General features: G+C 38.0%; 1 protein-coding gene across 1 annotated transcript in view; it reads left to right on the top strand.

Annotated features, from left to right (window-relative positions):
* The window catches only part of MYO1E (myosin IE), a 175,700-nt gene that overhangs the window by 93,523 nt on the left and 65,113 nt on the right, over positions 1–17,064 (top strand). The window contains exon 18 of the mRNA XM_044660107.1: positions 10,537–10,635. Within this exon, the coding sequence (XP_044516042.1) occupies positions 10,537–10,635 (99 nt within the window). The remainder of the gene's footprint in view (positions 1–10,536; positions 10,636–17,064) is intronic.

The raw sequence follows: 17,064 nt of genomic DNA, 5'->3' as shown, positions 1-17,064 counted from the left end.
GCTCTCAATCCACTGAGCTACCCAGCTGCCCCCCAACCTACTTTTGACCCTGATTTCAGTCTATTCCCCATCACATCTTCAGCCAAACTGGAATCCTGAGCATAATATATACTTTCTCACCTCCAAGAAATTACTCAAGCTGCTCTCTATGCCTAAAATGTCTTCCTTCAACCAGCTTTGTCACATTTCCTCCCATCCTTTAAAAAACATATTCCCTCCTTTATGAAGTCTTTCTTGATTTCATTTATTGGTCACTTCCTCCTCAGAGCTCACTTAGAACTGTGTTTTGGTAGCTCTCTTATGCAATAGGTCTATCATTGTTATCTGGGTCTGGATCTGCTTCCTCATTAGTCAGTAATTCCCTGGGAGTAGGGAGAGCTTCTTTTACAAACTTTGCAAACCCTTCATTGTCTTGCACCATGAATGCTATTCACTATAGGCATCTGATAAATATTTGTCATGTTGAGTTGGGTTGTTGAGCTTGAATTTTTAAGATGAAAACAGGCTTTATCAGTGGCATTAGAAATGTCTTCTTGACAGGAATGTGCAGAATTCAAGGATATTGAGAAAAGTTCTAATCAGCATGTTTGGTACAAGGAAAAAAAAAATACTAGGAGTGTTACAGAAAAAAGCAAGAAAAGTCAACGGATATTATTTGTTAATAAAATGTCAGGTGCCTTATTAAAATCTATATCAATATCTTCAAACTCAGCAAAGTTTCTTTTAAAACACCTTGTAAAGGATCTGAAATTTACTACACATTGAGGTTTTTCTATGCATCTAAAATTGTATCATTCCTTTTCTCCCCAGAAACAAGCCAATGACCTTGTCAGCACCCTGATGAAATGTACACCCCATTACATTCGCTGCATAAAGCCAAATGAGACCAAAAAATCCCGCGACTGGGAAGAGAGCAGGTAACGTGAAGTCAAAAGATGGAGGAAGGAAGCTGGTTATAAACAGTGCTGTCTTTGAGTCCTGTTCGCTATTAGAGAGAGAGAGAGAGAGAGAGAGAGAGAGAGAGAGAGAGAGAGAGTTGCATAAGTACAGCTAAAGGTATAATATAAAGGCATCAGAGAAAATGGTCATCCCTCTACTCATTCCATATCATCCTACCACAAAGACAGTTTGAAATGGTTCCCAGATATGCCTATCATAAGCTTTCTGTGGAATTTTTACAATTTCAAACCTATATACTCTCTATTATCTCTGAAAATTAAAGCAGTGCCATTCTGCTCTGAATTAACAATTCCCTGTGTTGATTTTGGCCATCTTACGCACAGTCCAGAACAAAAATTCCTCAGATTTGACAATACTACTGGGTGGTGATGGGTTTTAAATTTAGTCCTAAGCTATATGCAGGCTTTCTTTCTTTATGTACTCAGATTCTTGAAGGCACTAACAGGATGTGGCATGAAATGCTTAGGCTCTGCCTCGAAAACATTAACTCTGAGAGCTGGTTTAAAAAGCAGGCTGCCCTTTACTTTTCCTCTCATGAATCAGCCTGCTTATAAAAGCAGCAAGGGGAAAATACTCTATGTTCTGTCTCCCAATCCAAGGAAAGTACTGATGTTCAAAGAGTGTCTGTGTTAGAGGGGAAACAACTCTAGGAGAGATGTGGAACATAGATGGCATTCAGAGATCCTCGCCACAGTTCCTTGGCTTCTTAACGAGCCCCATGTCACACAGATGCATAGTTGCAGTTGCCCAGATCCTTCTCCCTCATAAATATCTCTGAGGGAGCTGTCCTGTTCAGGATATGTAAAATACTTAATTGAGAATAGATAGCACTAGAAGGTAATTCAAAAATGCAGTCATTGTCCCAAACTGAGAAATCTAATTTCAAGAATCCTGACCCTGAACCTAAGGGGGGCATGAAAAGGAATATAAGGGGAGAAATCATAGGCATCCAACAACCATGAATCTTAGAGAGAGCACCAGTTTCATCCACTAGATAAGAGGTTCCTAACTTTTGTGGTCCCAGATCCCTTTGGCAGGCTGGCGAAGCCTCTGCATCCTTTCTCAGACTATTTGTAAATTCATACATTATAATAGATCGGATTATAAATAAAACCAGTTCTATTGAATTATGCTTATAAATATATGTGTGTATGTATATGCTTTTGTAGATATACGCTTTGAAATATGATTATAAATGGGTATAAATATTAGATATTTATAGCAAACCTTTGGTCAGAAGGAACCTTAAAGGTCATTTAGTCCAACACTCATTTTATAAATTTAGAGAGGTTTAAGAGATTTGCACATAGCTAGGTCATAAGTGTTATATCGAGGAATGAACTCTGTTTCTTCTGACTTCAAGTCCAATCCATGTCATTATAAAGTGGTTGGTCACAGACAGTAGAGCTAGGATAAAAATTTTCCAAATTGCTAATTCATAGCTCAGTGAAAAAGCTGACAATAAACAGCTGGGAGTCAACTATTCAATTTTAAGAAGTCTAGCAAAGGAATTCTATCATATCCCTCCCATGTTCACCCATTCTTGGGTATCAATAAGTCAGTATCAAGCATTTTATCTTTAGATATAACCTAAATGCACTGTGAGAGCATCAATTTTTTAAAAAATTCTAATTCAACTAACTTTTTTTTTTTTTAACATTTTTACTTTCTGGTTTTTTATGTTTGGTTAGTTAAGCCACAACAAATGGGACAGCTGAGGTTGTAGCATCAGTTTACTCCGTGAGTCTTCTTTACAGGATGGCTTTAAGGAAGTAGACTGGTTTTTCATTGCCACCAAGGTATTTATGGAGCAAATAGTTATGTAGCTTCCCAGTGGACCAACTTTTCTGGGATTATCCAATCTGTGTCACCTATGAATTGTGAGGAGACACAATTAAGGATATTGAATGTCAGTGACTAATCAAAAGACATCTGTGTTGCTGGGTGTCCATATCAGTCAGATTTTCATTCTTGGTGGACTTTGTGACCTAGACCAGAAATTGTGTGCAGTTTGTACTTTGTGGGTTTGGGTTTTTTCATCTTCCTTGAAAAATGTGTTTCTCTTTGGATCCTGGCAAAACCACTTGGCCTGAAATCTGAAATGCTGCCATAGCACAATTCTCAGGCCTTGACCTACTTGAGGTTAATGACTGATGGAGACTTGACGAGAGGACTCCTCCCTGGAGGAGAAAACAGTGCAGGGTCTGGAACAATGTGGTGTTGCTAGAAACTGGCTGATGTTGGTAAGGAGGCGGCAAAGGAAAGAATAGTGAAGCTTGGCAGTGTTTCCAGCTCATGTGAACATGAGAGAAAGCTACAAACAGGAAAATATAATTTTTAAACATCCTATCTTTACTGTAAAAGTGGTGTGGCTACTGTTAGGAGTCGGACCTAGGGCTACCTTGAATTCCTTGACTGCAAAAAAATGTCTACTGATTTCTGGTGCTCTCACAGGAGATGTGATCAGCAAGTCTGTTTCACCACAAATCTGTCTTCTCTGACAGAAATCACTTAACTACTTGAGTGAATCAGAACACATTTTTTAAACTGAAAAATATTCTCCTTTTTACATGTGATTTATATCAAAGGAATGTTTTCATTTACGTTTATGGACAGTAACTCCAGAACTTAAAATCTCAGTGAAGCTAAATTAGAAAATTATGAAATTCCTATTAAAATGAGCTCCCTCCTGAAATGTGGATGAATCTGATTGTAAGAGCAAATAGAAAGGAAAAAATGGAAGCTTGTTTACTCTGAATTGGAATAATTGAATCCTTTGAAAGTCAGAGTATGCAGCTGCCATTACCCAGATATTTGGGATGAGAGGAGGTTCTTTTTCTTTTTTTTTCCTGAATTGTCTAGACAGTCCTGATTATTTAGTCTTATACCAATTGCATTTATACATTTCTTTATAAAATATGCAAACATTTCTCAAAGCATCCTGTTCATCCTGGACCTTTTAAGATGAAGCCACCCCCCATCCCCGATTTGTGTTAACTGTTAGAAGAACTAGGAAAATAATAAAGATCTTAAATTAAATTTTTTTTTTACTGAGAAAGCACCTTCCTGATTCTCATTTTCCATTGGAATCAATAGCTAAGTTTTATGAATGACATGCACTGATAACATTATCAGCTTTTGAACAAACAATTATTAACCACCTAATTTGTGCCAAGCACTGTGCTATGATTCTGAAATAATCTCTCCTCTCAAGAAGCTTACAATTTTGCCAGAGAATCCCACATAAATAGATATATAAATAATATGTTCTATTCATTTATATATCAAATATACACATATTCTATTTATATATCACACATACATATTCTATTTATATCAAATATACATGTATATTCTGTTTATTTATATACCACATATACATATTCTATTTATATCATATATACATGCATATTCTATTTATATATCATAAGTATATTCTATTTATATATCATATGCTTTATGTGATGTTATGTAACATTGTACATGATACTTATATGATCATATATTTTGTTATAAAGTATATTAGATGTGCTAACATATTATATACATCATAATGTAGATATTATGTATAATCTGTGTATATATACATATTATTGATAGGGAGGCATTAATATCTGAGGAGATGATGGAAGGCTTCGTGAAGGAGGGGACTTCAATGGGGGTCAAGTGACTTGCCCAGGGTCACACAGCTGGGAAGTGTCTGAGGCCAGATTTGAACCTAGGACCTCCCGTCTCTAGGCCTGGCTCTCAATCCACTGAGCCACCCAACTGCCCCCTTGGGACTTTATTTTAAAAAAAATTTTTTTTAAACCCTTACCTTCTGTCTTAGAATCAATACTGTGTATTGGTTCTAAGGCACAAGAGAGATGAGGGCTAGGCAATGGAGGTTAAGTGACTTGCCCAAGGTCACACAGCTAGGAAGTATCTGCGGCCAGATTCGAACGCAGGACCTCCCATCTCTGGGCCTGACTCTCAATCCACTGACCCACCCAGCCCTCCCCTAGAAGGGGACTTTAAAGGTGAGCAGGGAGAGGACCCAAGACAGGGAATAACACTGGCTGTATAATCAGGAGACCTGCATCTGTGGCATAGCTATGCTACTCATTCCTATACTCTCGGCCAACTCTCTGGACCTCTTTGGGTTTCAGTTTCATTGTCCATCAAATAAGGCAGTTGGACCAGGTGGTGTCTGATCTCTAATAATATTGGTGGTCCCCAAAATCATTAGCTCAAATGATCACAGATTTGTGTTCAAAGTAAGTTAAGTTGGCCAGTTTTCTGCCTAAGTAGACTCTAGTATCTCAAATTTTTTTAACTCTTACCTTCCCTCTTAGAATCAATTCTGGGTATTGGCTCCAAGGCAGAAGAGTGGTAAGGGCTAGGCAATAGGGGTTAAGTGACTTGCCCAGGGTCACACAGCTGGGAAGTGTCTCAGGTCAGATTTGGACCCAGTACCTCCTGTCTCTGGGTCTGACTTTCAATCCACTGAGCCACCCAGTTTCCCCCTAGTATCTCAATTTTTAAATAAAAAGAAAGGGATTTCACAATTTTGTATTTCTCCATTCTTCCAAAGTCCTCAGCTATTGATTTAGAATACTTTTCACAACCCAAACCCTTCTAACCTTGAGAGTCATATTACATGTTACTTCCCTCCGTGTAATCTGTAGTCCAGCCATTCTGGCCTGCTTGAGATCTCCCACTTCTATGCCTTTGCCTCAGTTGTCTCTCTTCCCTGGAATTCATTCCCTCTTTAATTCCATTTCTCAAAATCCCCCAGTCTCCTTTAATGCTAAAATTTCCGAACCAGTTTCTACATCATCATCACAGCTTGCATTATAAAGCACTTTAAGATTTACAAAGAACTTTACAAATATTATCTTATTCCAGCCTCACAACATTAAGTATTATTATCCTTGTTTTACAGCTGAGGAAACTGAGGCAGCGAAGATTAAATGACTTGCCTAGGGTCACACAGCTAGTAAATATCTGAGACAGGATTTAAACTCAGGTCTTCCTGACTCCATGTGAAATAAGATAAACTAAATCATTATCCAGAAAACCTGTTTTTCCCTGGGGAAAAGTAAAAAGCAGAAATGAGCTTTTCTGTGAAGGTCAGTCAGCTCAGGATCCGTGAGAAAGTAACTCTCTATAGCTGCCTCACAATCCAGGACAAGATAGACGGTGGAAAGTCCCGGAGCCCATGTTACTGACCAAAATAACTTCCAGATGATAAAAGTTTCAAAGTTATGTCTCGGGAATGAACATTATTTTCTTTGTATCTTGAACCCTATAAAAACTGCATTGTAATTTGAGTTCGGGGCAGCTCTCACTTAGGAAAGTTGTTAAGTACGTTTATTAATATTGGTTCCACTAATTTGAACTTCTGGTTGTCTAGTCCCATTTTTCTGAGGTAACCCACTTCACATGCACAGCACTCTTCTCTGCTGCCTGAGTGGTCCTCTACTAGGGAAAACTCCCTTCTATTCTTTCATTTCTCTAGTATTCTCGATACATGTCCATTTTGTCTCCCACATTAGAACTTAAACTCCTGGAAAGTAGGTGTTTTACTTTTTTATCTTGTATAATTTGGTTTGGGTTTTTTTTTTAACCCTTATCTTCTGTCTTAACTTCTATACTAAATAGTGATTCTAAGGCAAAAGAGCATTGAGGGCTAGGCATTTGGGGTTAAGTGATTTGCCCAGGGTCACACAGTTAGGAAGTGTCGGAAGCCAGATTTGAACTCAAATCTTCCCAAATCCAGGCCTGACTCTCGATTCACTGAGCCGCCTAGCTGCTCCATAAAAGGTGTTTAATAAATGGTTGTCAATTCTTCAGTAAACGAACAAAGACATTGATGTGCATTGGCTTGGGCCTTTGTTTCTTCCTATCTTGTCCTAGGAAACATCTAATAAAATTAGCAACAGGAATGATCTAGGTATTTCCAAATGTGTGACTATACAAGTCATGAGAAATTATTGCCGTATCAAAAATAGTCTTGGTTTACCCAGTGGAACATTAGGTGGTAGATTCTAGGATGATTTTCTCAACATCCACTATATTCCTTGCATGTTCCAAAATACATTGTTAGTTTTGTGCTGTGTACTGACAAAAAGAAAAATAGAGATACTAAAAAAAGGATTTGCAGAACAAAGATGTTCGAGCTTTCATTGGTCACAAGTACTTTGTGTGGGCATTTGTAGTTAAGAGCTTTTATTAGTCTTCTTCTAAATTTAGATGATAGTCAAAAGCTATGGTCTCTTCAGACTTGCATCAGAATTAAACTTCAGTTCAGAAAACAGAAAAAGAACTCATTCTGGGTCCAGAATCTTTCTACTAAAGTCAAAAAGCATCTAGCATAATAATACCTAACCAGGTAGCACTTTAATATTTATTTGCAAAGTGTTTTACAAATATTATCTCATTTAATAGAAACAACATCCCTGGGAGGTAGGTGGTGTCATTATTGTTATTTTTTAAACCCTTACCCTCTATGATCTAAGATCTTAGAAGAGATTCCAAGTATTGGTTCCAAAGCAGAAGACCGGTAATGTTTGCTTCGGTTTCCCCATTTGTAAAGTGAGCTGGAGAAGGAAATGGCAAAGTATTTTGCTAGAGAAACCCCAAATGGGGTCATGAAGAGTCAGATGCTACTGAAACAACTGAACACAAACAACAAAAATAAAGACTAAAGTCCCTGCTTTTGAGGGAGACGTTTGCTACTGGAGGTCTCTGGAGGAGGTAGGTTTTAAGAGTTTCCAAAAGGCAAAAGTGAAGAGAGATCATTCCTGGAACGAGACACAGCTCTGATGGAAAGTCATGTACAGGGAACAGCAATAATGCCAGTTTGACTATATATTCAGGTGGGAAGAATCATGTGTAATTAGCCTAGAAATACAGGCTGGAGCCAGATTTAAAGGACTTAAAAATCACACAGAAGATTTTACATTTTATCCTAAAGACAATGGCAAGCCACCGAAGCTGCTGCTGCTTCTTTTTTTTTTTTTTTTTTTTAACCTTTTACCTTCCATTTTGAAATCAATATTGTGTATTGGTTCCAAAGGGGAGGTAATGGTAATTAAAAGATTGCCCAATGGTCACATGGCTATCTGAGGTTGGATTTGAACTCAGGACCTCCCGTCTCTAGATCTGGCTCCCTATCCACTCAGCTGCTCCCAAGCCACTGAAGCTTCTTAAGTAGTCATATACATACAGACTTGCCCTTTAAAAATATCATTTTGGTAGTTATATGTAAAATAGATTGAAAAAGGAAGAAGATAGAAAGAGCGAGATCAATTAGGAGTACTACAATAATTTAGGCAAGATAGGAAGCTAGGTAAAAGAGTGGATAGAGCACCAGGCTTGGATTTGGGAGGACCTGAGTTCAAATTTGTTCTCAGATATTTAACAGCTGTGTGACTCTGGGCAAGTCACTTAAACACATTTGCCTTGCCCTTACTGCTTTCCTGTCTTAGAATAAATAGTTAGTTGTTTGGGGAGGGGTAGCCTTTTTTTCTTATTGGCCAGTTGACAAGTCAGAAGGTATAAGGGTTATTAAAAATCATAATAATTTGAAGCTGGAAAGATCTGCAGGAACTGAAGCAGAGCAAAATAAGCAGAACTGGGAGAACATTGTACACAGTAAAAGCAATATTTTATGATGATTATCTGTGAAAATTTGGCTACTCTCATCAATGCAATGATCTGGGACAATCCTGGAAGACGTCTTTTGGAGTCGTCTTTTGCATCGGTGCATTTATGGTTTTATTTTGGGGTTTTGGTTATATGACCAATATGAAAGTGTGTTTTGCATGATAATAATAATAATTTGGGCAAAAGATGATGAAACGTTCAGTAGGCGTAGGGTGAGTGAAGAAATGGAGATATACAAGAGATATTGTGGAGGTAGAATCAATAAAACTCTGAAATAAAACAAATGAAAAAGAGGAGAAAAGGGAGAGCTATATTGGAATCAAGGATGACTATCAGATTATGATTCTGGGTGACTGGAAGAATGTGAATGTCCTTAATAGAAATAGAAATAATAAGAAGAGTCCGAAAAAGAAGATAAGACAGTGTATGTAGTTTGAGGTGCCTTTTAGATGTGCCTTTGAAAGTGAGGGACTATAGCTCAAAAAATGATGAGCTAGATATGGAGATATGAGATCACCAAGACAGAATGTAGAAAGAAGAGGAAGAGTCAATGAGTCAGTAAGCATTTATGAAGCACCTACTGTGTTCTAGGCATTGGGCATACAAAGAAAAGAAAAAGATAGTCCTTGCCCTCAAGGAGCTCACAGATGGGGGATATAACATGCATACAAATGTGTACAAACAAGTTTTGTACAGAATAAATAGGAAGCACATAAGAGAGGGACAACACTAGAATTAAGAGGAGTTGGCCGAGTTCAGATTGTTTGCTCTCTCTTAGAGGGGGTAGAGAAAGAAGAGAGACACACAATTTGGATCTTATAATTTCAGAAAATGTTTGTTGAAATTTGTTCTTATATGTAAGTGAGAAAATAACATTTAAAAATAAATGTAAAAAGAATTAAGAAGAGTGGGGAAAGGTTTTCTATAGAAGGTGGCATTTTAGCTGAAACTTGTAAGAAGCCATGAGGTGGAAATGAGACTGAACATTCAAGGCATGGAAGAGAGCCAATAAAAATACCTGGAGTCAGGAGATGATGCGTCTTGTCTAAGGAACTACAAGAAGACCAGAGTCACTGGATCATAAAGTACATGTTGGAGAGTAAAATATAAGAATATTGGAAAGGCAGGGGGAATAGGTTAGGAAGGAGGTTGAATACTAAACAGGATTTTAAATTTGTAGGCAATTGGGATCCACTGGAATTTATTGAGTAGGGAGGTGACATAGTCAAACTACTCTTTAGTAAAGTTACCAGGGCTGAGAAAGGAAAATCTCAGTTGAAGTCCAGACTCTGACACAATGTAAGTGTGAAACCATAAGCAAATCAATTAACAGCGCCCCAGGCAATACTTTCATCTACCAAAAATTTCCAGTTTGCCTCATTGAAAGGAGTTTCTACATTGGAAATTTACCACAGTGAAATTACAGGACACAACCTTCCCAACATAGATATTACAATAGCACATATTTATATAATACTTTTTGTTATAGCTCAGAAAATTAAAAAAATTAGTGAAATAAGATTTTTCTAGAGCCATGTTGGCAAACCTATGGTATGTGTGCCAGAAAGGGCTGCTCCCTTCCCCCTTTCCACCACATCTAAGGACATTCCTCACATCACCCACCCCTCTGCCGAGCAGCCTAATGGGAGAGTTTCCTCCCTTCCCTGTCTGGCGTAAGGCAGGGGGGGTTGCAGCTTAGGCATTTGGTCTCTAAAAGGTTTGCTATCACTAATCCAAAGTATATGATGCATACTTCCTGGTCCAAACAGGGACAGAAATAAACATTCTATGGTATTTCAACATTTCCCTCCATTTGTGAGTTAGGAATATATTATAGAAGGGAAATATTTACTAAGAAATGTAAAGTAAAGGACCATTAGATGTTATTTAACTGTGCATCTCTTGCTGTTCTTTTGCTCCTTCCAGGGTGAAACATCAAGTGGAATACCTGGGTTTGAAGGAAAATATTCGGGTCAGAAGAGCCGGTTATGCTTATCGACGAATCTTTCAGAAATTCTTACAGAGGTAATGAACAAGTGACCTCACTGTCCACTCAGTGACAGATTTTCAATAGGGGACTAATGTTTTGCAAAAACAAGGGCACAAACTGTGCCCTAGAGGTTGTCAATCTACTAAAGCATCATCAATTTAAAGATCATTGTAATTGGTACCCTAGCTTTGCTGGTCTGTCTTTGTAGTATGAATGGAAAAGGGGTTTACTCTTCAAGTTAACAGTATATATCAAACAAGGTTTCAGAAGAGTGTTAAACTAGTTTTAGAAGTATTTTAATAAGTCAATATACATTTAAGTGTGTACTATATGCCAGACACTTTGCAAAGAGATATAAAGAAAGACAAAAGACAGTTTTCTGCCTTCATGGAGCCCACAATCTAATTGAGGAGACAAAGTGCAAACCATTAAGTAGAAACAAACCATATAGAGGTTAAGTAGGAAATCATCAACAGAGGAAGGTACTAGAATCAAGAGGGATTGGGAAAGGTGGATCTTTAGCTAGGACTTGAAGGAAGCCCGAGAAGCCACTGAAGAGCACATGTCTAGGGTAGTCAGTCGATAGCCTAATTACCCATGATTATCCATGATTAAGAGTCAGACATGACTGGAAATAACTGAACAAATGGGAAAAAATGCATTAGTTCAGATTTGACAGGACTTCTACTTTGTTGATATTTCTTTGTTGGGGTATTTATAAAAATAATAAAACTATAATCCTTTTTTTTTTAACTCTTACCTTTCATCTTGGAATCAATCCTGTGTATTGATTCCAAGGCAGAAGAGTCATAAGGGTTAGGCAATGGGGATATAGTGACTTGCCCAGGGTCACACAGCTAGGAAGGGTCTACGGTCAGATTTGAACCCAGGACCTCCCATCTCTGGGCCTGACTCTCAATTCACTGAGAAAAACTACAGTCTTTTTTGATAACTCTTCTATAGTTCAGACTTTAATTCAATGTGTCTTCTGGCTTAAGTGAATCTCCCAGAGGTTTCATTGCATTTTGAGTATCTCTTCCATCTCCTCCCTTACCTGGAATTTGTAATATAGCCATGTTTTGGCTGGAGAATAATTGTATTCTACTGGAGAAGGTTCCAAGTAATTAGTTCTAGTAACCTAAAAACAGGATGTAAAGATATGAGGTAATTGAGAACTGGCAGACTCTGGAAAGGCTCAGCTCTAGCCTGTGAAACCCAATATTTCCTAGAAGACCATTTTTCCTTTTGGGCTCATGTTCTATTTCTGGTATCATATGTTTAAGACTGCCTGGCAATATTACCAGGACTAGCACAAGATGTCAACTGACGTTAAAAAAAAGTAGTGAGGCTGGGGATGACAGCTTTTAATGTTTGAGTGAAATAAGAGTAACCACACAGTGACCTTTTCTGTAAATATGCCACTTGGCCAACGACCTACCAGGTATAATAAGCTCTATGGGAGACGTTTAAGTAGGGTAAATGTCTGGACTTTATATGGTAACTGTTACTTACTTGATTGGGAAATGCAAGTAGCTCATCTGGAATATGAGACGGAAGAGTGGTAAGGGCTAGGCAATGGGGGTTAAGTGACTTGCCCAGGGTCACACAGCTAGGAAATGTCTTAAGTTCAGATTTGAACCCTGGATCTCTCTCCCCCTATCCGCTCCAGTAATTACTACATTTTTGTTGTTATCAGATTCTAGTATGAGATCTGCTCAGCTGTACATTGGACAAGTCACTTAACTTCCCTGGGCATGAGTGATTGGGTGCCTTCCAGCTATAGATCTGTTGCGCTCCCTTAGCTCTGATAGTCTATGATTCTTTAGCATTCTCATGGAGAATGGACCGACTCCCCCATTCCCAGTCAAGTGCTTGGTCTTTTAACTTGCAATTGGTTTTGCAAAAATGTCAAACATCTAACATGAATAAAAGGGTTTTCCTGGAATAAATGGGGTTATTCACATACTCTTAAGGGATGTGAAGTTTTTATTTGGTAAAGTCTACGATTTTGCCAAAACAGTTTCCTTGAAATTTCAATAAACAAACAAATTGAAATTTGGGAACCGCCAGCGCAGGGGACCATCTTATCTCCACATCTGGCTTTCTAACCACTGAGCCATCCACCTGTCCCCATCATGGGCTAATTGATAGATACCAACTTACATTATGAGTGTACTCTTTTGATGGTACAAAAGCATGTCAAGGTAGATTATTTTTGACTCATAGTCATTTTTTACTCATAGCCTTTTTTGTGATTTTATAAGATTGAGTAGTGGGAGGAACTCATTCTTTTTCATTCTAATTTAATTAAACAGGGAGTAGCTAATATCTACTCAAAGTAAGGACAAAAAAAAAGTATTTAGATATGAAAGGTTGAATTTATATATCTAGAAGGGCAACATGATGGAATAAAGAGATCACTCTGAAGCCAATAAGACCTTGGTTCAAGACCCACCTCTGACATATACTGGCACTGTGACCCTTTACCTCCTCGTGCTCTAAGCCATCCTCTTTAGATGAGAAGTTGCAGCACATAGCTAATATGACAATATGTTTTATATTATTTCACATGTAATTGATACCATATTGCTTGCCTTCTCAATAAGGGGGGGCTCAGTGCACGGAGGGGAAAATAGAACTCAAGTTTTTTAAAATGAAGATTAAAATAAAGTTGAACATGTGTATATATGCACACACATATACATACATGTGTGTATGTTTGTTTGTTTGTTTGTTTATTTAAAGACCACAAGTTGATGCTGACATTACATTGGTTGAGTTTGCTCATCCCAGAGTTTCCTGTGCCAGTGAAATAGCTGTTCAGTCTCTATCCCTCATCCATTCATAGTTAAAGGGCTTAGCAGTTAGATCATGGAAGTCATACATAAATGTACATATTTGGAAAACACTTTGCATGAAGACCACACTTTAGAGCTCTCATATAAAGTTTTTACATGTATGCTCAGATCTCTGAACTGAGTTCTTTCCTTTAGCTTAGTTTTCAGTTACTATTATGACTAGTCACTGACAAATATGAACGTTTCCCTTATACAAGGAGGACTAGAAAACAAAAGAGGTCTGGGCCAAAAACCTGGCATGAGAACCTGCTCGACCAGATCATCATCAGTATTTTTACAGGTGCAACTGGACAGGAGACAACCTACAGACAGGAGATGAGACAGACATGATCACGATACTAGAACCACTGCCCGCATTTGAACTCTATTCTGGCATGCAGTATGCTGTGTGAGAGGTAGCAATGGCAACAAAAAACTGGAAACACTCTGGGTGACTATCGTTTAGGGAATGCTAGGAAGAAAAATGTGGTAAATGAATATTATAGAATATTATGACATAAGACAGGACAAATGTGAGAAATTCCAAAAAACCTAGGACATGAATGAACTGATAAAGAACAAAGTAGCAAAACCTAGAAAACTAGACTGAATAACTGTAATAACATATATGAAAAATAAACGCTGAAATTAAGCTAGTTACTGCCCAGTTATAATGAGCTATCTTCACTCCAGAATAAAGATGAGGAAATGTACCTCCTTCCTTTCCTTGAATTGGTAGGGAACCAAGGGTAGAGAATGTTACATATGCTGCCATTTATGGTCTCATCTGTTGATTTTACTTAATCAGTTTTCAGCATTATAAAGAAGGACATCAATAAAACATTCATTTTTAAAATCAAAAGAAATCCAAAGATAAACAATTAAATAAATGCATTGAGGTTATTCTTGATGAAAACAATAAAGGAAAAAAGATAGTTTTTTTGTTTTGTTTTGTTTTTTAAACCCTTACCTTCCATCTTGGAGTCAATACTGTGTATTGGCTCCAAGGCAGAAGAGTGGTAAGGGTAGGTAATGGGGGTTAAGTGACTTGCCCAGGGTCACACAGCTGGGAAGTGTCTGAGACCAGATTTGAACCTAGGACCTCCCGTCTCGAGGTCTGACTCTCAATTCACTGAGCCACCCAGCTGCCCCCAAAGATAGTTTTTTTTTCTAATTATTTTTCTATACCAAGCAACAGAGTTGTTCTCCAACATTCCTACAATTAACTAAGAGATAGAGGCAACTAGGTGGCACAATGATCCGGTTGAGTGCCAGACCTGGAAATGGGAAGATTGATTAAAATCTGGTCTTAGATTTTTTTTTCTAACACTTGCCCTGTGTGACCTTGGGTAAGTCACTTAGCCCTATTTGTTTAGCCACAATCCACTGAGCCACCTAGTTGCCCCCTGGATACGATTCTTTAAGAATGTGACCCTTTCATCAAGACATGGTCAAAAGATAAAAACAAGGTGCTCTCAAAAGGAGGTCCTCCAACAGTATTTTTTTTTAAGTGTTAATAATTATATGAGGAAAAATAAAGAAATTCATATTTAAGTAATTTTAAAGTATTCATAAGTTTCCCCAAGAGGGTCCATCCAATGCGTTTGAAGCCTTACTTATTTCTCCTAACAATGTGAAGCATCAATGGTGTACTCTGGCTGCCACCTGTGATCTCACACTTGCCACTTGTCAGGTCATCTTATCATACGTTCTTTTAATAGCCTTCTTTACCACAGTACTTAGATTTCTTCATTGGTAAAATGCTGTAGTCTACTCATACCAGAAATGGTAAAAAATGACAAAACTCAATGCTGACTGACATGCCAGTTCATTTCTGCTAGTCAAGAACTGATTTGGTCATGTTGGGAAACAATGTAAACTAGAATAAAATTTATCACAGAGCGACAAAAGTTGCAAAAATCTCCATACTTTTTGGACCTGCCATCCCTTTTCATATTCTGTGTAGGGAAAAAAGAGGTAGAAGAAAAGGACCTATTTGTAGAAAAATAGTCTCAGTAACAGCAAAAAATCCCCCCCCCCCCAATGCTAGAAACAAATTATGTGTCTTTGGGGAAGTGGCTAAATAAATACTGGTATATGAATAAAATATAATTGCCACAGAATATTTGCTATGCCATAAGGAATACTGAATATGAAGAATGAGGGGCTGCATGGTATAATAAGTATTGGAGGTAAGAGGGCCTGATTTCAAATCTAGCCTCCAGGCAAACTCACTAATTCTGTGATCCTGCCTAACTGTGTCTCAGTTTCCTCATCTGGAAAAAGAAGATATTAGGCTCAATGGCCTCTAAGATTGCTTTCTGTTCTAAGACTATGGTTTTATGAATTCGGAGAAACATGATAAAACTTACATGAAGTGATAAAGACTAAAAACTACTATATGAAGAATAATATACACTTTGCTTTCAAGGAAGAAAACATCAAAAAGCACCAAATCTAATGGTAAAACATGGACAATATAGATGAGAGGCAGCTCAGTGGTGCAGTGGCTAGGGCATTAGACCAGGAACCAGGAATATATGTATTCAAAACCTGCCTCAAATATTTACTTACTTAAGTGGCAAATCATTTGACTTCTGCATCAGTTTCCTTATCTCTAAAATGAGGATGAGGATAATAATAATACCTCCTTGGATTACTGTAAGGATAAAATGAGAGAATATTTATTCTTTTGCAAATCTTAAACCTCTTATAAACATTAGCCAACAAAAATAATAATGTATAATCATTCACAACCACTTTTTGACATGGTTTTCTTTCATTGTTTTATGGGCTTTGGGATTTTAACTTGTTGTTGATGATGTTTTGTTTAAGAAAAATAAATTAGGGGGCAGCTGGGTAGCTCAGTGGATTGAGAGTCAGGCCTAGAGACGGGAGGTCCTAGGTTCAAGTCTGGTCTCAGACACTTCCCAGCTGTGTGACCCTGGGCAAGTCACTTGACCCCCATTGCCCACCCTTACCACTCTTCCACCTAGGATCCAAAACACAGAAGTTAAGGGTTTAAAAAAAAGAAAAGAAAAATAAATTAATCTTAGGAAAATAATAATTGCATTGAATCTCAAAATTCTAGTCTCCTCTTTGATATCTGTTGTCACTCAAAAAAAGATGAGCTTAACTACCTAAAATGGAAGAATGGAAAACATCTGGAAGCAGAGGGTTGAGGTGCTGAATCTAGCTCTGGTTTATAGTCTGTTTGACTTTGAGCATGTGATCTCTCAGAGATTTTCAGTTTCCTCAAGCATAGAATGGGGCAATTGGAATACCAATCTCTTAAGAAACCTTGAGGCTCTGATCAGTAATCTATATCTTGTTCATGTTATGCCCTGTATTTGAATGGACAACCCCTTGGGTTTCCATTAGAATGGATGGATGGATAGATAAATAGATGGAAGGATGGAAAAAAAAGGGCAGAGAAGAAGAGAGAGACAGAGGGCGGGGGAGAAGGAAAGGGAAAGGGAGAAGAAGGGTGCTATTTACTACACCTTTTCAGAAAACAGCAGGGCAGCTAGGTAACACAGTGAACAGAGCACCAAGCCTGGCACCAGGAACTAGGTCCTAGGTTCAAATCTGCCCTGAGACACTTCTTAGCTGGACAAGTCACTTAAC

Source organism: Gracilinanus agilis, chromosome 2 (assembly GCF_016433145.1).
Source record: "Gracilinanus agilis isolate LMUSP501 chromosome 2, AgileGrace, whole genome shotgun sequence".
NCBI classification, from domain to species: Eukaryota; Metazoa; Chordata; class Mammalia; order Didelphimorphia; family Didelphidae; genus Gracilinanus; species Gracilinanus agilis.
This window is presented reverse-complemented; position numbering and strand designations above follow the sequence as displayed.